The sequence below is a fragment of the Equus caballus genome, chromosome 22 (assembly GCF_041296265.1).
Source record: "Equus caballus isolate H_3958 breed thoroughbred chromosome 22, TB-T2T, whole genome shotgun sequence".
Taxonomy (NCBI): Eukaryota; Metazoa; Chordata; class Mammalia; order Perissodactyla; family Equidae; genus Equus; species Equus caballus.
The window spans coordinates 5,792,544-5,814,009 of NC_091705.1; the positions used below are offsets into that span (position 1 = coordinate 5,792,544).

Consider the following 21,466-nt stretch of genomic DNA (forward strand, 5'->3'; position numbering starts at 1 on the left):
ATCAAAAAATATCTTGAAACAAACAAAAATGGAAGCACAACATACCAAAATCTATGGGATGCTTAAAAAGCAGTTCTAAGAGGTAAGTTTATCGTGATAAACACCTGCATTATGAAAAAAGAAAGATCGCAAATAAACAACCTAACTTTACACCTCAAGGAACTAGAAAAAGAAGATCAAATTAAGCCCCAAGTTAGCAAAAGGAAGGAAATAACAAAGATCAGAGCAGAAATAAATAAAATTGAGACTACAAAAACAAGAGAAAAGAGTGGCGAAACCAAGAGTTGGTTTTTTGAAAAGATAAAATTGACACACCTTTAGCTGAATTCAGAAAAAAAGAGAGAAGACAAATTAATAAAATCGGAAATGAAAGAGGAGACATTACAATTGGTAATACAGAAATACAAAGGATCATAAGAGACTACCATGAACAATTATATGCCAACAAGTTGGATAACCTAATAAATAACCAAATAAAAGGATAAATTCCTAGAAACCTGCAACCTACCAAGACTGAATCATGAATAAAAAATATGACCAGACCAATAATAAATAAGGAGATTGAATCAGTAATCAAAAACCTCCCAACAGAGGAAAGTCCAGACCAAATGGCTTCACTGGTAAATTCTATAAAATATTTAAAGAATTAATGCCAATTCTTCTCAAACTCATCCCAAAAATCGAAGAGGAAGGAACACTCCCAAACTCATTTTATGAGGTGAGCATTACTCTGATACCAAAGCCAAATATGGGCATTTCTATGATACCAAAGCCAGATAAAGACACCACAAGAAAAGAAAACTACAGACCAATATCTCTGAGGAAGACAGACGCAAAAATTCTCAACAAAATATTAGCAAACTGAATTCAACAGCACATTAAAAGCCTCATACACCATGATCAAGTGGGATTTATCCCTGGGATGTAAGGATGGTTCAATATATACAAATCAAGAAATGTGATACACATTAATAGAATGAAAGATAAAAATCATATGATCATCTCAACAGATGCAGAGAAAGCATTTGACAAAATACAACTGATAAAAATGCACAACAAGTTGGGTATAGAAGAAACATACTTCAACACAATAAAGCCATAAATGACAAGCCCACAGCTAACATCATACTCAATGGTGAATGGTTGGAAGCTTTTCCTCTAAGATCAGGAACAGGATAAGGGTGCCCACTATCACCACTCCTATGCAACATACAACTGGAAGTCCCAGCCAGAGAAATCAGGCAAGAAAAAGAAAGAAAAGGCATCCAAATCAGAAAGAAAGAAGTAAAGTTATCTTTGTTTGAAGATAATATGATCTTATATGTAGAAAATCCTAAAGATTTTCCCCCAAAAAAACTGTTAAAACTAATCAACAAATTCAGTAAAGTTGCAGGGTGCAAAATCAACATGCAGAAATCACTTGCATTTCTACATACTAACAATAAAATACCTAAAAAAGAAATAAAGAAGATAATCCCATACACAACAGCAAAAACCATGAAATTCTTAGGAGTAAATTTAACCAAGGAAGTGAAAGATCTATACACTGAAAACACAAGACTTTGATGAAAGAAATTGAAGAATACACAAACAAATGGAAAGATATCCTGTGTTCACGGAGTAAAAGAATTTATATTGTTAAAATGGCCATACCGCCCAAAGCCATCCAGAGATTCAATGAAATCCCTATCAAAATACTACTGGCATTTTTCACAGAAATTAAAAAAACAACTCTAAAATTTGTATGGAACCACAAAAGATCCCAAATAACCAAAGCAATCCTGAGATAGAACAATGAAGCTGGAAGCATCACAATTCCTGATTTCAAATTATTTTACAAAGCTATAGTAATCAAAACAGTATGGTACTGGGATAAAAACAGACACACAGAGCAATGGAAGAGAATCAAGATCCCAGAAATAGACCCCCGCAAATGCAGCCAACTAGTATTTGCAAAGGAAATCAAGAATGTTCAACAGGGAAAGGATAGCCTCTTCAATAAATGATGGTGGGAAAACTGGATATCAACATGCAGAAGAATGGACCCCTATCTTACACCACTCACAAAAATGACCTCACAATGGATTAAAGACATAAACATAAGACCTGAAAAGGTAAAACCCCCAGGAGAAAACACATGGAAGAAGCTCCTTGACATTGATCTTAGCAATGATTTTTTTGGCTATGACATCAAAAGCACAAGCAACAAAAGCAAAAATTAGTGAGTGTGACTACACCAAACTAAAAAGCTTCTGCACAGCAAAAGAAACCATCAACAAAATGAAAAGGCAGCCTATTGAATGGGAGAAAATATTTGCAAACCCTATATTGGATAAGGTGTTAATATCCAAAATACACAAAGAATTCATACAACTTAGTAGAAAAAAAATCCACTTAAAAATGGGCAGAAGGGAGGAAGATCCAAGATGGCGGCGTGAGCAGACTTCTTTGTCTCTCCTCCTTCGAATCTACAACTAATTGGACATTCATAGCTTGACAAAGGATATCTATATAGCATCTCAGGACGTTGGAGAGACCCACACTGCTATACATTGGAAGGCGGACGGACTTCCCTCCGGGAGGAGGTGGAGATAGGTGAAAACTCTCTGACCCCGACCCCCAAACAGCCTAGAGCCTGCGGGCGGCTTTCTTCCAGCAGACGCCCCCAGAACATTGCCACACGCCAAGGGCAGGAGGGAGCGCACACCAGAGGAGCGATGGTGGAAACACGTGAACAGAGCCCTACCTAAGCCCCCCGCAATTACACCTGAGCCCAGAGGGAAGCTCCAGAGTTACACACCGGAGGCGGTGGGGAAAACCCCTACCCACCATTAGCAGAGAGGTCCCGCCCAGCATCCACAAAGCCTGGGGGCCCCTGGAGAGAATCTCAAGCGGCGCACCGGCCTGCCAGCTGCCGCTGCAGGCTCCTCTGACTGGGCTTTTGCCCAGGAGGGGATCGGGACTACCGGAGATCTCCTGGGAGAGGTCCAGGGTTGGGTGGAGCTCCAGCGGCTGGCAACGCGGCCTAGGGGAGAAACTCTGAAGTCCCGTCCCGGCAGCAGGCAGGGTCTTTGCCTGCCATTATCGGAGAGGCCCTGCCCAGCCTCCACAACGCCTGGGGGCTCTCCCAAATGGTGTGCCGGCCTGCCAACTGCTGCGGCTGGCTCCACTGACCGGGCTTTCGCCCAGGAGAGGCTCAGGACTACTGGAGATCTCCTGGGAGAGGTCCGGGGCTGGGTGGAGCTCCAGCGGCCAGCTACGTGGCCTGGGGGAGAAACTCTGAAATCCTGTCCAGGCAGCAGGCAGGGTCTTTGCCTGCCATTATTGGAGAGGCCCCGCCCAGCACCCACAACGCCTGGGGGCTCCCGGAGAGAATCCCAAATGGCGCGCCGGGCCGCCAGCTGCCACCGCCAGTTCCACTGACCGGGCTTTCGCCCAGGAGGGGCTCGGGACTACCAGAGATCTCCTGGGAGAGGACCGGGGCTGGGTGGAGCTCCAGTGGCTGGCTAGGCAGCCTGGGGGAGAAACTCTGAAGTCCCCTCAGGGCAGCAGGCAGGGTCTTTGCCTGCCATTAGCGGAGAGGCCCCACCCAGCATCCACAATGCTGGGAGGGTCCCAAAGAGGAGAATCCCAGGCAGGGCAGCAGCCAACCAGCTGCCACTGAACTCAAGGTATCAGGCTATTCCCCAGACAGGGCAATGGGCTCACCAAGATCCTAGGGGAGAGGACTGGGGCTGGGTGGAGTTCCAGCGACCTGGCTCTGTGGCCCAGGAGGAAACTCTACAGTCTCACAGAAGCCTCAGCGATAGCCTCTGCACAGCACTAGTAGAGAGCACCCATCCGGCAACCACAAGGCTGGAAGACCCTGGGACAAAAGTAGCATAGCTAGGTGAGCTAACCACAGACTGTAGAAACTGCCCATAGCTCTGCTGTGACCATAGTGGACAAGCGAGATTTTGTGGGCACCGACAGTGACAGAGCTGCAGATATAAGTGATCCTGCCTCTGGCTGCTGGGAAAGCCCATAAAACCACTGGAGAACCTAAGGAGGGAGCACGTCTAGGTGGTCTGCAACAGTAGGCACCAGCAGTCTGAAGTCCCCCTGTGATGACCTCCACAGCTGAAGAGGGAACTCACAGGATCACTGTGACTGCGAGGAGGGGCCCAGGCCCAGTTAGCAACAGCTGATAGGGTTCCTGATTGGAGCAGTATAAACAGCTGTCCCCCCACCACACCAGTAGAAACAAGTGGAAGCAGTAACTAAACTCTATCTCTATGCGGAGGCACAAATCTACACCATAAAGCAATATGAAAAAATATATTAAATCTCCAGAACAGAAGGAAAATGACAAACACACAGAAAACAATCCCAAAGACAATGAAATATACAACCTAAATGATGATGACTTCAAAAAAGCCATCATTAAAAAACTCAATGAGTTAAAAGAGAATTCAGATAGACAACTCAACGAGTTCAGGAGCTATGTCACAAAAGAGTTCTATACTATAAAGAAGAACCAAACAGAAATACTGGAAATGAAGAACACAATAGAGGAGATTAAGAAAAATCTAGATGCACTGAACAGTACGGCCAATAATATGGAGGAAAGAATTAGCAATTTGGAAGATAGGAATGTAGAAATGCTGCAGGCAGAGGAGGAGAGAGAGCTAAGACTAAAAAGAAATGAAGAAACTCTCCAAGAATTATCTGACGCAATTAGGAGATGCAACCTAAGGATTATAGGTATACCAGAGGGAGAAGAGAGGGAGAAGGGGGCAGAAAGCCTATTCAAAGAAATAATGGCTGAGAACTTCCCAAACCTGGGGAGAGAGATGGAACTTCATGTGACAGAAGCCAATAGATTTCCAAACTTTATCAATGCAAGTAAACCAACCCCAAGACATATAGTAGTGAAGCTAGCAAAAGTCAATGACAAGGAGAGAATACTAAGGGCAGCCAGGCAGAAGAAATTGACCTACAAAGGAACCCCCATCAGGCTTTCAGCAGATTTCTCAGCAGAAACTTTACAGGCTAGAAGAGAGTGGAATGATATATTCAAAAATCTGAAGGACAAAAACCTGCAGCCGAGAATTCTCTACCCAGCAAAAATATCCTTCAAATACGATGGAGAAATAAAAACTTTCCCAGATAAACAAAAATTAAGGGAGTTCATTGCCACCAAACCTCCTCTTCAAGAAATGCTCAGGAAAACGCTCATTCCCGAAAAATCAAAAAAAGGAAAGGGACTACAAAACCAAGAACAAAGGAGATAAGTAGAAGGACAACAACAGAGAGTAGCAGCTCTCCATCAGAACAGACTAAACCATGGACGAGAAGCAAAGGAAATTGAAGAGAACCAGAAAACAAGACATAAAATGGCAGCGGTAGGCCCCCACATTTCAATAATCACTCTAAATGTAAATGGATTGAACTCTCCAATCAAAAGACACAGAGTGGCAGGATGGATCAAAGAACAAGACCCAACAATATGCTGCCTCCAGGAAACACACCTCAGCCCCAAAGACAAACACAGACTCAGAGTGAAGGGATGGAAGACAATACTCCAAGCTAATAATGAACAAAAGAAAGCAGGTGTCGCTATACTAATATCAGACAAAGTAGACTTCAAAGCAAAACAGGTAAAGAAAGACAAAGAGGGACAGTATATAATGATAAAAGGGACTCTCCACCAAGAAGACATCACACTTGTAAATATATATGCACCCAACACAGGAGCACCAAAATTTGTAAAGCAACTCTTAACAGAACTAAAAGAAGACATCAACAACAATACTATAATAGTAGGGGACCTCAACACCCCATTAACACCAATGGATAGAACATCCAGACAGAAAATCAACAAGGAAATTATAGAATTAAATGAAAAATTAGACCAGATGGACTTAATAGATATATATAGAACACTTCATCCAAAAACAGCAGGCTACACATTCTTCTCAAGTGCGCATGGAACATTCTCAAGGATAGACCATATTTTGGGAAACAAAGCAAGCATCAATAAATACAAGAGAGTTGAAATAATATCAAGCATCTTTTCTGATCACAATGCTATGAAACTAGAAATCAACTACAAGAATAAAGCAGAGAAAGGTACAAAAATGTGGAGACTAAACAACACGCTACTGAACAAACAATGGATTATTGAAAAAATTAAAGAAGAAATCAAATATTATCTGGAGACAAATGAAAATGAGAACACGTCATACCAAATCATTTGGGATGCAGCAAAAGCAGTCCTAAGAGGTAAATTCATCGCAATACAGGCTCACCTTACAAAACAAGAAAAATCTCACATAAGCAACCTCAAACGACACCTAACAGAATTAGAAAAAGAAGAACAAACAAAGCCCAGAGTCAGTAGAAGGAGGGAAATAATAAAAATAAGAGCAGAAATAAACAATATTGAAACGAAAAAGACAGTAGAAAGGATCAATGAAACAAAGAGTTGGTTCTTCGAAAAAATTAACAAAATCGACAAACCCTTGGCCAGACTCACCAAGAAAAGAAGAGAGAAATCTCAAATAAATAAGATTAGGAATGAGAGAGGAGAAATCACAACAGATACCAATGAAATACAAGGGATCATAAGAGAATACTATGAAAAACTATATGCCAACAAATTGAACAACCTAGAAGAAATGGACAAATTCCTGGACTCTTACAACCTCCCCAAACTGAACCAGGAAGAAATGGAGAATCTGAATAGGCCAATCACAAGTAAAGAAACAGAAACAGTAATCAAAAACCTCCCCAAAAATAACAGTCCAGGACCAGACGGCTTCTCTGGAGAATTCTACCAAACATTCAAAGAAGATTTAATACCTATCCTTCTCAAACTATTCCAGAAAATTGAGGAAGATGGAGTACTCCCCAACACATTCTATGAAGCCAACATCACTCTGATCTCCAAACCTGGCAAGGACAACACAAAGAAGGAGAACTACAGGCCGATATCACTGATGAACATAGATGCAAAACTCCTCAACAAAATTCTGGCAAACCGAATAGAGCAATACATGAAAAAGATTATACACCATGATCAAGTGGGATTTATACCAGGGACACAGGGATGGTTCGACATCCGCAAGTCAATCAACGTGATACACTACATTAACAAAAACCACATGATCATCTCAATAGATGCAGAGAAAGCATTCGACAAGACCCAACACCCATTTATGATAAAAACCCTCAATAAAATGGGTATAGAAGGAAAGTACCTCAACATAATAAAGGCCATATATGACAAACCCACAGCCAACATTATACTCAACGGACAAAAACTGAAAGCCGTCCCTCTGAGGACAGGAACAAGACAAGGGTGCCCACTTTCACCAATCCTATTCGACATAGTACTGGAGGTGTTAGCCAGAGGAATTCAGCAGGAAAAAGAAAGAAAAGGAATCCAAATAGGCAATGAAGAAGTAAAACTCTCGCTGTTTGCAGACGACATGATCTAATATATAGAAAACCCCAAAGACCCCATAGGAAAACTATTAGAAACAATCAACAGCTACAGCAAAGTTGCAGGGTATAAAATCAACATACATAAATCAGTAGCATTTCTATACACAAACAATGAACCAACAGAAAAAGAACTCAAGAATTCAATCCCATTCACAATCGCAACAAAAAGAATAAAATACCTTGGGATAAATTTAACCAAGGAAGTGAAAGAGTTATACAATGAAAACTACAAGACTTTCTTGAAAGAAATTGACGATGACATAAAGAGATGGAAAGACATTCCATGCACATGGATTGGAAGAATAAACATAGTTAAAATGTCCATACTACCTAAAGCAATCTACAGATTCAATGCTATCCCAATCAGAATCCCAAGGACATTCTTTACAGAAATTGAACAAAGAATCCTAAAATTCATATGGGGCAGCAAAAGACCACGAATTGCTAAAGCAATCCTGAGTAAGAAAAACAAAGCTGGAGGCATCACAATCCCCGATTTCAAAACATACTACAAAGCTACAGTGATCAAAACAGCATGGTACTGTACCAAAACAGGTCCACAGATCAATGGAACAGAATTGAAAGCCCAGAGATAAAACCACACATCTATGGACAGCTAATCTTCGACAAAGGAGCTGAGGGCCTACAATGGAGAAAAGAAAGTCTCTTCAACAAACGGTGCTGGGAAAACTGGACAGCCACATGTAAAAGAAAGAAAATTGATCATTCTTTTTCACCATTTACTAAAATAAACTCAAAATGGATCAAAGACTTAAAGATTAGGCCTGAAACAATAAGTCTTCTAGAAGAGAATATAGGCAGTACACTCTTTGACATCAGTTTCAAAAGAATCTTTTCGGACACTATAATTCCTCAGATGAGGGAAACAATAGAAAGAATAAACAAATGGGACTTCATCAGAATAAAGAGCTTCTTCAAAGCAAGGGAAAACAGGATTGAAACAAAAAAACAGCCCACTAATTGGGAAAAAATATTTACAAGCTACTTATCCGACAAAGGATTAATATCCATAATATACAAAGAACTTCCACAGCTTAACAACAAAAAAACAAACAACCCGATCAAAAAATGGGCAGAGGACATGAACAGACATTTCTCCAAAGAAGATATAAGTATGGCCAACAGACACATGAAAAGATGTTCATCATCGCTAATCATCAGGGAAATGCAAATCAAAACTACACTAAGATATCACCTTACACCCGTTAGATTGGCAAAAATATCCAAAACCAAAAGAGACAGATGTTTGAGAGGTTGTGGAGAAAAAGGAACCCTCACACACTGTTGGTGGGAATGCAAACTAGTGCAGCCACTATGGAAAACAGTATGGAGATTCCTCAAAAAGTTAAAAATAGAAATACCCTATGACCCAGCTATCCCACTACTGGGTATCTATCCTAAGAACCTGAAATTAGCAATCCCAAGACTCCCATACACCCCTATGTTCATCGCAGTGTTATTTACAATAGCCAAGACGTGGAACCAACCTAAATGCCCAGAAACTGATGACTGGATAAAGAAGATATGAAAACCACAATGAGATATCACCTCACAGCTGTTAGAATGGCTATCATCAAAAAGACTAACGATAACAAGTACTGGCAAGGATATGGAGAAAAGGGAACACTTACGCTAACTGTTGATGGAAATGTAAATTGATGAACCCATCATGGAAAACAGTATGGAGGTTTCTCAAAAAATTAAAAACAGAACTACTGTATGACCTAGCAATCCCACTTCTGGGCGTATATCAGGAGGAAAGAAAAACAGGATCTTGAAGAGGTATCTGCACTCCCATGTTCATGGTAGCATAACTCACAATAACCAAGGTGGGGAAACAACCTAAGTGTCTGTCGACAGAGGAATGGATAAAGAAGATGTAGTGTGCGTGTGTGTGTGTGTGTATGCATGTATGTACATATCTATCTATCCACACAATGGAATATTATTCAGCCAAGAGAAAGAAGGAAATCCTGTCATTTGCAACAACATGGATGGACCTTGATGGCATTATGCTAAGTGAAATAAGTCAGATAAAGACAAATACTGTACGATGTCACCTATATGTGGAGTCTAAAAAAGCTAAACTCGTAGAAGCAGAGTAGAATTGTGGCTACCAGGGAGTAGGGGGGGTGGGGGGTGAGGGAAATGGGAGATGTTGGCCAAAGAGCACAAACTTCCAGTTAGAAGAGGAATAAATTCTGGGGATCTAATGTACAGTATGGTGATTATAATTACTTCTATTGTATTATATACTTCAAAGCTGCTAAGAGAGTAGATTTTAAATGTTTTCACTACAAAAAGAAATGGTAATTATGACATGTGAGGGAGGTGTTAGCTAATGCTATGGTGGTAATCATTTTGCAATATATAAATGTATTAAATCAACACATTAAACTGACACGATGTTGTATGTCAATTATATCTGAATAAAGCTGCAAAAAATAAATAAAATTCTTCTCCAAAAAACAAAGACCTGACTAAACCGGAGTCCTATAGTTTGGTCAGTAAAAGTCCTTATTGGGGGTCTGTATGAATCATACTACTTCTCAGCAGTTTTTGTCTCATCGTGTAAAGACATAGCTTTTCAAAATGGTGCTGCTGGGCCCAAATACTTCCTAACCCTTCCTTTTTTTCATTAACCTGAAGCTATAGGTCCAATGAGAATATATGAAAGCAACTCTTTAAAAAAAAAATGCAAAAACCTAAGTATGAAAGAATAAAAATAAAAACCTTTTCAATGTAGAAGAAACAACTAGTATGGACTAATACCCCACAATCTAATTTTTAGGGACAGTTCTCACCTTAAGTAGCTAATGCCCCTATCTCTCTAAATTCATCCCATTCTTCACCAGATGTGTTTTCCGTCATGCAGATAAATGTTTCACTACCTAGACTGCACATTGGAATTATATGGGGAGCTTTTAAAGAATGCTGATTGTGGGGGGCTGGCCTGGTGGCGTGATGGTTAAGTTCGCACGCTTCATTGCAGCAGCCCACGGTTCACAGGTTCCGATCCTGGGCATGGACCTACATACCACTCATCAAGCCATGCTGTGGCGGGATCCCAAATATGAAAATGGAGGAAGATTGGCACAGATGTTAGCTCAGGGATAATCTTCCTCAAGCAAAAAGAGGAAGATTGACAACAGATGTTAGCTCAGGACCAGGCTTCCTCACCAAAAAAAAAAAAACCATACTGATTGTGTCTCACCCCAAAAGATTGATTTAATTAATCCTGATGATTCCTAGCAACAGAATTTTTAAAAATTGAGATATAATTCACCTACCATAAAAATAAACCTTTAAGAAGTATACAATTCAGTGGTTTTTAGTATATTCACGAAGGTGTACACCACTACCACTAATTTCAGAATGTTTTCGTCCTCCCCAAAGAAACCCCATACCCATTACTGGTCACTCCCCATCACCCCCCCCCCCCTTATCTATTTTCTATCTCTATACACTTGCCTATTCTGGGCTTTCATATAAATAGTATCATATAATACATGGTCTTTATGTCTGGCTGCTTTCACCTAGCATGATGTTTTCAAGGTTCAAATATGTTGTAACATACATCAGTAATTCATTCCTTTTATTTCCTAATAATTTTCCATTGTTTGGATATGCCACTTTTTGTTCACCCATTCATCAGCAGATAGACATGGGGCTGTTTCCACTGTTTGGCGATTATGAATAACACTGCTATGAATGTTTGTGTACATAGTTTTTGAGTGAATATTTATTTTCAATTCTAGGAGTGAATTGCTTGGTCAAATGGTAATTCTATGTTTAACTTTTTGAGGAAATGCTAGACTGTTTTCCAAAGTGGCTACACCATTTTATATTCCCAAGAACAATGTCTCAGGGTTCCAATTTCTCCACATTCTCACCAACACTTGTTATTGTCCTTCTCTTTTATGATAACCATCCTAGTGGGTGTAAAGTGGTATCTCACTGTAGTTTTGATTTGCATTTCCCTAATGACTAATGGTATTGAAAATCATTTCACATTCTTACTGGCCATTTGCATATTTTTTTTGGAGAAATGTCTATTCAAATCCTTTGCCCACGTTTCATTTGGATGATTTGCCTCTTTGTCGCTGCATGAGTTCTTTACGTATTCTAGATGCAAGTCCAGTGGCATGGGGATGTTCTAAAAGCATTCCAGGTGACTCTCATACACACCAAGCTTGAGAACCACTGACGGAGAACGAAGTCTCACGCTAATCAAGTCATCAAAACAAGAGAACTTTTGATTCCATGTTTTTCACGAAAAGCAATATTTTTAAAATAGCCCTTACAGTGTTGTCAAACAATGAGAACTGAGTGTATGAAGAATGATGGATTCCCGAAACAAGTCCTCCTAGAAGTAAAACTGCTAAATTCCCACCTTTGAATGCTTTTCAACAAACTGGCACAAAACCCTCCTTTTTAAAATGAAGATCAAATATCCACTTTAAAAAAAGCATAATTTGTGGTCATCTTTGCCTGAACCTTGGGATTCTATGAATGAAATATTCAGGTACAGGGCTGGGTACCCAAGTGGTCTATGCATGTTTCTTAATTATGATATGCAAAAGACAAACACGAAAATTCACTCAAAATAAGACTATCTTGCTGTCAAAAACAATCTTCAGTACAAGCCTATATAAACCTCTCTTAAAGGCCTTTACCAAAAAATTGCCCTCTATATTTCTCATGGATGCAAAGAGAACATCTTAGCTCACGTTTGAATTGCTTTTTTTCTCAATTCCTAAAACCATCAACAAAAGGCTGGCCTTGTGAGGTCCTTGTACACTAGTCAATAACAAGCTATTTGGAGGGAAGCTTCATTCCTTTAAAACAGAGTTCTCAAATGTGGTGCCTACACGAGGAGCATCAGTATCACTGAGAACTAGTGAGAAATGCAGATTCTCAGGCCCCATCCCAGACCTACAGGATCAGAGATGCTGTGGTGGCGGGGTGTCCCCAGTCATTTGTGTTCTAATTAGCCCAAGAAGTAACTTCAATGCATGCTCAGGTTTGAGTACCACTACTTTAAATTATTCTCCTCGCATTTCTCATATACACATAAAGCAGATGCCATTGGTCATGACCCTATCCTTCCTAACGCTGAATAGTTAGCACATATTCCCTAATGACCCTAAGATGCTAAGAGTCTCAATTTTTTTCAGTCAGACAGTTTCTCCATACCCTTGGGCAGACCCCATGAATATCCCTATTTCAGCATTTTCAACTCTTAAGAACGCCCAAAGCTTCAGATGGAGCGGCATGAGGTAGAAAGCTATCATGTTATTTTTCAGGAAGGCCTATGTTGGCAGGTTCAAACCCAAATAAAGGCCTAAAGATACCTCAGTACACGTATGTGTAGCTATCAGAATTAGGATCTTCTTTATCAAATCCTGTGGGGGCAAATGCAGAGAAGGAACTCACTGCTAGCTAACATTCTGTAAAGGAGGAGTGTCCCTCAGTGAATGCCTCCAGGGGTGGAGCAAGGATGAGAGATGGTCTCAAGAGTCACAGAGTTGCTCATATCAGCCACCTAGAGTCCCAGGTTCACCTGCTCATCACTTTGAGCTGAGACACAATAAAGCTAGCAGCTTGCCAGCTCTCTTTTTTGTCTCTTCCCAACTTTTCCCCTGGGTGTGGACCTCTGGGTGTACAGCTGGCAAACTAGAGGGCATGGGTTCCGTGTTTCTTTATTTCCATCCCAAACCTCCTGTTGTAAAGCCTTCCTGGATGGACACTGTGGAATCAGGACTCTCACAGGGCATGTCCTGAGTCAGTGGTCACACCTGATGTGTTCACAAGGACCGTGCTCGCACACAATGGAGAAGATGGGCTGAGGAAGCTTGTGAAGACCCAGGGCACGGTGTGAATGGTGCTGGGCTGGAGGGCACCCACTGCCTGCAGTGGCAGCTGCTCCAAAGCTCCAACTCCCTGGGGCCCTGCAGAAAAACAGGCCCAACAGGCAGGCCTTCTGATTTTTCCAGGAAAGCTAGAAATTCCAATTGTTATATGCTCTTTCCTAATTTTTAAATGTTAGCTACTAATTCAACAAAATTTAATTACATATAACATGAATCAAATCATGAGAAAACATTGGACAAATCCAAATTGAGAGACATTCTACAAAACACCTGACCTGTACTCTTAAAAAATGTCATCGTCATGAAAGACAAAGACAGACTGGGGAGTTGTTCCAGATTATAAGAGACTGAACACATGACACCTGAGTACAACGAATGATCTGGATTTATTTCTGCCATAAAGGACATTATCAGGACTGTCAGTAAAATCTGAATAAGGTCTGTAGATTAGATAGCAGGATTGCAGGACCGTAACCGCTCGACTTGATTGCTGCATTGCAGTTACGTAAGAGAACATCCTCATTTCTAAGACATACACACTGAACTATTTAAAGGTAAAGGGGAATTACATCCACAACTTACTCTTAAATGGTTCATAAAAAATATATAAATTTATGTTATACACACATATTTTTACCTATATAAATAGAGAGAGGGAAAGAGCAAGCAAAGGGAATGATAAAGCAAATGTAGTAAAACGTTAACATTTAGGAAACCTGGGTACTTATAAGTTTTCTATAAGTGTGAAATTTTGTTGAAACAAAAAGTTTTTTAAAAATTAAGTTTTGGGGGCCAGCCCCATGGCCGAGTGGTTAAGTTTGCACACTCTGCTTCTGCGGCCCATGGTTTCACCAGTTCAGATCCTGGGTGCAGACATAGCACCACTCATCAGGCCATGCTGAGGTGGCGTCCCACATAACACAACCAGAAGGACCTACAACTAGAATATACAACTATGCACTGGGGGACTTTGGGGAGAAGAAGAAGAAGAAGAAAATATTGGCAACAGATGTTGGCTCAGATGCCAATCTTTAAAAAAAAAAAACTAAGTTTTTAAAAAATGAATCACTTTCCAAGTCAAACACAATCCATCTGCCAGAAGGATTCTAGTTTGTGAACTCTGACCTCTGGGATCTCAGAAATGCTCCCTAGACATCCCTAGAGGATATTTTCCTTTCCTCCTAACTCTAACCCCTAACTCTAGGAACAGGGCAAAGAATCCACAGGAGCCTGGGCATCTGGAAGGATCTCAAAAACCTAAAAACCTAAAGCCAGTAACAGCACAGAAGGAGTGATGCCACAGTTTACAAATCAGCCTGGCATGCCACCTGGAGGGCATGGGGAGGGAGCAGGGGATGGCAGCCCTGGGGCACTGGGTAAAATCAGGAGCAATGTCACTTATTTCTCTCTTTTATTTCACCAAGCACATCCCTAGGTGGGTTAATCACCAACCTCACACACGACAGCATGATTCTCTTCATCTTGGGCCTCTATTAGTTCAGCCAGGAAGTATTCGCCATAAGTTGCCTTCAGAATGGTGTCATGGTGCAGAAATATTGGCATAAGATCATCATGATCTTCCACCCTGTTTAAAAGAAAGTCTTAAGTTTACTGTTCGTTCATTCATTTGTTCTTCAACGCAGCGTCTACTATGCACCCGACCCTGTTCTAAATGCCAGGAATACTGCAACACTCTCATGCAATGAACTTACATTCTAAAGGAGAAACAGACAATAAAACTGTAACAAGTACATCACTTCAAACATTTCTAATAGTGAGAAGTGCTTTGGGATGGAGAGTGATGGGAAAGTGCTTTGGGATGGAGAAGACCTCTCGAGACATCTCAGCTGAGACCTGAATGAAGAGAAGGGGAGGAAGTTATGTGGAGACCTGGAGATGGAACATTCCAGGCAGAGGGAACACACTCGGCATGTTTGGATGTGGAACATAGGGCATTATTTGTCTTGAGCCAAAGGACAAGCAGCTGGGACAGCATTTCCCAAATGTGTTCCAAGGAATACTACTTTTATGACATTGTCTCAAGCATCCCCTTCCTCCTCCTAAAAGAATTCCACCGTCTAAAACCAGGACCTTCTATAGATCCCCTCCTGGAGTATCACAGTTATGTATTAAAGACTCTGAGAAGTACTGGGATAAAGAATATTTAACCTTCCTTAGGCATTTCTCCAACACTGGCCCATGGTACCCTTCATTCCTGAGACATTTCTACACTATCCACAGAGGAGGAAATTCTGGTTTGAAGGTAACGAAGCTCTGCTCACCATCCTTGGGACATCCACCTCAAACCTCCATTCTCAGTACCCTCTACAGTGACCTTGACAACCAATATCGGGGGTTGAGGAGGACCCAAGAACCAGGTTTATAGCAGCATGGTCATCCTGGCCCTTGGACTCCAACTTGCTGCCATATTTAAGTATTTTCTTCTTTTTAGTACATTCTTGGTAAAATTTTGTGTTCTATTTTATCTGTCTAGAATGTTTTTATACTTTTTTCCTGGTACTTTTCTTATTAAAATGCTCCACATTTGTGTTATCTTTTTGGTAGTATATCTGATCTGGCTACTAACCTTTATCCTCTCTCCTTTATTTCATTACTAAGCCATCTTCATCACCTCATTTTATCTTCTAATATGTTCTCTTTGATGTTAATAGTAGCTCCGTCTATTGAGTTATTAGTATGTATACAAAGCTCAGGGCTTTATCCAGATTACCTCTGTTGCTATACTTCTCATAGCAACCCAGGAGGTAGGCATTGCCATCTTCATTGCACAGATGGAGGAGAGCAAGGCTGAGAGGGATGATGGCATACTTTGCCTAATAGGACAGAACTAGTTGGCAGTAGAGTCATGTGATGAACTCAGGTCAGTTGACTTAGATGCTGCTGTCACATTCTACACTAAGTCAACAATGCTCTTCAAAAATCCTTCTTTTTCTTGACACTCCTTTTGAAAACTGGTAGCAGGAAGCATGAGCACATGCAAAACAGTTGAGAGGAGGGTCTTTGGCTCAAGGGCCAGAGGTCAACACTGTGAATCATCAAGGCAGCCTTGCCACAACTCCTCCAGGGTCAATAAGAACAGGCATAGAACATCTATAGTTAACGTATGGAATGGGAGAGGTTATCACTACAGAAGCTTGAATCATTGCAAAATTGTCCATTGGACACTGTAGGTATAAACTCTCCCATTTCATTCACTATCACTATGTTTAAAACCTTGCCTTCTTCACCTCACTTCCTTACTAAAAAACTTTTGCCAGTCCCCACTGTTTATGGGTTGAGCACAGAAGCCTTACCCTCATTTTTATGGCCTCCATCTTTCCATCTTTATCACCAACAACAATACAAGTTGATCTACTCATTGTCCCTAGAAGGGGACCTCACCATCTTCCCTCTTTCCACCTCTGTTCCTATACAGCTCTGTGACCCCCTCACTTATCCCAAATTCCAGCATCCTTCAAGGCTAACCTCCACCCCACACCCTCCAGTGGTTCATCTTCCCAGCCTCCTTTCCCAGGAATCCAACGAGAGTGTCATCATTGGATATCCATTGTCCACTTCTGGTGTTAATGTCAACACAGGACATGTTCCCAACCAAGGAACATGCTACATGCTTTTCTTTGTGGATAGAGAGGGAGTTCTGTGCCTCTCTGTGGCAAAGACTCTCTCCTGACCAAACTCTGGCCCGGCTCATCTGAGCCCTCTTCTCAACTAGGCCTCAACCTTGGCCTATAAAGTCTTGAACAAACACTAACATAGTTTCTAATAGCTCAAGGCCACATCCCTAGGATGACCTTAGCCACCTTTAAAGTGCCTTCCTGAGAAAGCTCAAGGCTGCCAGAAGAATTTCCTGTTTCTTCCAGCCAACTCCTGAGGATAGGGCCTCTGTCTCCCAGTCTCTGTGGGAGGGTAGGAGCCTAACTTCAATAAGCACCAGTTAGCAAACTCAGATGGGTTTCATATGCACCAACCCCATCTTCCTGATTTTTGTAATTTTTCACCTCCCTGACTCTACCAAGACCCACTTACCCACCTCCCAATTCCCTCATTTTCCCTGTAAGAGGCCCAGTCACCTCTGTACATACCAAAGTTGAGTTCAGTTCACAGTGGATGCTTTTCCCTATCACAATAGTTATTACTAATTAAAATCTGTCCTTAGCACTTTAACCAGTATCCAGTTTTGTCGACCATTCACATCTGCACACCCTGTAGCCCACAGCACACGTGCAACAGTGACAGCCAACATGGACAGGGCCCTTACCATACACCAGGACCCGGCCCAGTGTCCCACACGCACTGACAGTGCTAAGGGGTGCCATTGCGTGTTTTCCACGTGAGGGACGTGTGGCTCGAAGGGGCACATCTGGGGAGTGAGCCCACAGTCCCTCACTGGAGCTCCACATCCCCTCTACTTAGCCTGACTCTACTGACTGAGAAAGCTTTCCAGTCACTTCAACACTAGGCCTTGGTTTCTCAGCTACAAAATGGGCAGGGACAAGGATAGTGGGAGGGTACAGTGTGGTAATACAAGGGATACCCTCCTGTTCACTCTCTGGCAGGCAGTAAGCCCTCAGCAGTATTTGCTCTGGAGAGATTTCACATGCCCCCCACCATACCCCATGCCACCTGGAAACCCCTGCCAGCTGGCACCACCTGGGTGCTCAGGACCTTGGCTGAAGGAGCCTAGAATGCTCCAATGCATTCTAGAAGCCACTCACTTCCCCACTTAACAACTTGCCCAAAGGATGCTGCTAACAGGGGTGGCTTTTCTCTGTAAAGAGTCCTGGATGATATAGGTTAAAAAAATTTTTAAAGAAGATTCTAGGTGAGCATAGCCAACAAATCCATTTTCAAACATTTTGCTAAAAATAAAAGTCTGCATTTATATTTATTAATAGAGATAATTATTTTAAATAACTCAATATCCTAATCATTTTAAGTAGATTGAGATCGCTATCATATAGGGAACTCCAAAATCAACTGTGTACCATGGGCTTTTCTCTATATGATGGACATAAAAATATTACTCAATGGATATAAACATCAGGAATAAAGGTTTACAGGGACCCAGGGCTGTAGGTCTAATCATGAGCCCTCAGCAGCCCATTAACAAACTTATTCATAATCATACCACAATTCTAATTCTTTTGGGAAATATAAGAAAAAAACATTCAAATCTTAGTGTTCTGAAGAGTCTCTCACTTAAGCCAAAATGGATAAAGAGGACCTTGTTCTGCTAAATGCATTCCTTGGGGTAATCGATAATTTATGATCTTGCATCAGCCCCGGTGCTAATGATAAAGTATGACATCAGCCTCGCAGAGTCTCAAATGGCATATGACAAAGTCCAGCCTCACAGAAACAAAACACCCCGGCTACCAAAAACAATTCAGCCAGTGAAATGTTTAAATGTGAGCATTCCGAGGCGATGAGCACCACCTGCTACTCAGATAGCAGGAGAGCCACGACTTCCCCGAATTCATTTGGCACAGCAGAGCCACGTGCCTGGCACCTCTGTGACCCACAGCCTTTCAGTGGTGATGACTATGGAAGGTCATAGTTCACCAATATAAAGTATAATGGGAATGACACCATTCTGAGTGAAAAGAAACTTTCCTTTATAGCTTCCATTCAGCACGTGGCTTGTAGGAGGCAATTATGTGCTTGTTAATGTAACCAGTTATATAATATTTTATTTTAGCTTGTTTGGAAGAAACAAATGTCCATCCCATAAAGGCTGATTGATGGCTCAGGCACTAAATGTCCATCAGACTCTGAAAAACATGCCCAATGAAAATGGAGTCAACTCTAAAGCTTAGGATAATCAACAGCCTCTCAAGGATACCTCACTTGGGGAATGGGTGCCCTCTTAACCCAGGAGAAGGCAAGGTGAAGGATGATAGGGACCTGACGGCTCTCATTGGCTTCCTTGGAGGTTGGGAGAAGAAAAGACAAACTCACTCATCATTTCCACTATGTCTGTTAGCTGTGCTTTCGAGGAGCATCATGATGCCCAGACCCCACAGAACTTTCCCAGCTGGCTGGCATGGTCTCTTGCTGACAGGCAGACTCTGAGAGTGCTTCAATGCCTCAACATCTTGACCACTCTTCTGTGTAATTACAATCCTAGCGGATAATCTACAGGCCAGCTTCCCTTAAGCACAGGAGGTGCGTGTTATTTTCTTGCTAGCAAAGAAACCATTGCGCATTCACAGATGGAAGTTCACACATAAGGACTGCAATGACAGCAGCAGCAGCAGCAGGCCACCTTTGCATGCAGAACATCGGCCTGCCCACCTCTCTCCTGTCTGAGGGCATTTTCCACACCCGGAGAGGACTTACATTTCATTAGCTAGACCTAAAAGTGTACCACTGAAAAAGTGATTCTGATGTCACTTTAGATGCCATAACAATGGTATTTCTTCAAGCCTGAGAGTGTGTGTACGTGTGTGTAGGCGTTAAGAAATCAAAGAATGAAGGAAAAAAATCACAGAGAATCCAGTTTAGTGGTAGCACGAAAGAATGCAGCGTATTAAAACCTACAGTGGGTGCCAACTGGATTTTTCTTTTTACTCAGATGTGTAAAACAAAGCACCTTTGTTTTTCCAAGACTTCTTGTGACCTCTAGTGGTCTTCTTTAAGAAAATCAAATCCATCATTTCTAAACTATATTCCATTTTAGAACTTTGAAATAGGTTTTGGAACCATTTAGCTTCTACTCATTGAAAAACGTCATGGTTTTAAGTTATGGAGGATTTTAAACCCTAAATGATTTCAAACCACATTCAAGGCCAATTAGAGGCCCCTGCCATTCACACCACCAGGATCTGATCCAAAAGTCTATCTTGGCACACCATCGCTCCAGTTGGATTGCTAACCAAATTCTATTTGCTGGGTCACTTATCAGGACTCAACACGTTTAATGGCGAAATTCTGTAATTACTCTACCCCATATTTTGAATACTTTAGGACATTCAAAACTTTAGCATCAGAATGTTCATTTATATGAAATTGCTCAGAAGTCAAGCTTAAGTGGAGTCCTAAAGAGCATGAGACTATCAAATGCTTAATAAAAATAATTGCTTTGAGAGGTGAAAAGTTAGTATTTAAAAACCACTAGTTTTATGTTTTAAAGTCCTAAATTTTCTTTCATCTATTTTAAATAGCAATAATGTTGACCCAATTTAGTTAATCGTTATCAACAAAAAGTAGTATTCCATTTTAGTTACTTTATAATACTGACTGACAGCACATAATCCTTTCCTTGTGAGTCCTCCCTCACTCCCATGAGGGCTTGAAAAAGGTAGGTTTTCTCCCAGAAAGACTATTCCAATAGTTTCTAAGTCTGAGAACATCTCAAATCCACCACTGATGATTAATCAAGCTCATTACAGATTACAAAGGTGTGCCCAGAAGCAGCTATGCTTCATTTCAGATATTATGCAAAACACAGAACAGTAACTTCAATAATTAGGGTCTAAGCAGAGGGGTAGATTACAGCACAATTTTCCACATGGGTAAATCAAAGAAACAGGACTGGGGATGACAGCGTTAATTCGCCGGCTCTGAATACGTTGCTAGGTAAATGGCAGAAGGATAATTACACCCCCAAACCCTTCACTGCTTTAGTATCTTAAGAATTGTGTTCTTCACAATTAATTATCAGTGCAAGTAACTACTGATGCAACAGATGTTGAAAGATAAATGTGGGGAAATAAGAGAAATACGGCAGCCCAAGAGGATCCAAGGCTATTCTCATGCCCACGTAACATTCTGAAAGGTCTTCTTTTCTTCTGCATTGTTAAGGCGGGAGATAGTCCCCGTGAGCGCATTTTCCAGATACCTGAAATTCTACACCTGCAAATATCAGAACTTGAAATTGAACATTTAGGAGAGAGCGCTTCTTGATACACATTACACTTCTCCACCTTCTTTAAGCAAAAGCATCAACTGTCATAATTCCATAATTTCCTCATGAATTCATGCCATACACTAAACTGTCTTTTTATAAATGTCCCTTCCCCACGACGAAGTACCCACTGTCATCTCTATGCTGCCAGGGCTAT

The 21,466-nt window shown here is 41.3% G+C and overlaps 1 protein-coding gene across 9 annotated transcripts in view; it reads right to left on the minus strand.

The window, feature by feature from the left end:
* CFAP61 (cilia and flagella associated protein 61) overlaps positions 1–21,466 on the minus strand; it is a 294,815-nt gene that overhangs the window by 234,915 nt on the left and 38,434 nt on the right. For all 9 annotated transcript variants that reach the window (XR_011430676.1, XM_001489672.6, XM_023626019.2 and 6 more), the window contains one exon: positions 14,835–14,967. Coding sequence is in view for 8 of the 9 variants with exons in the window: in XM_001489672.6 (XP_001489722.2) it covers positions 14,835–14,967 (133 nt within the window). In the remaining variant the exon portion in view is untranslated. The remainder of the gene's footprint in view (positions 1–14,834; positions 14,968–21,466) is intronic.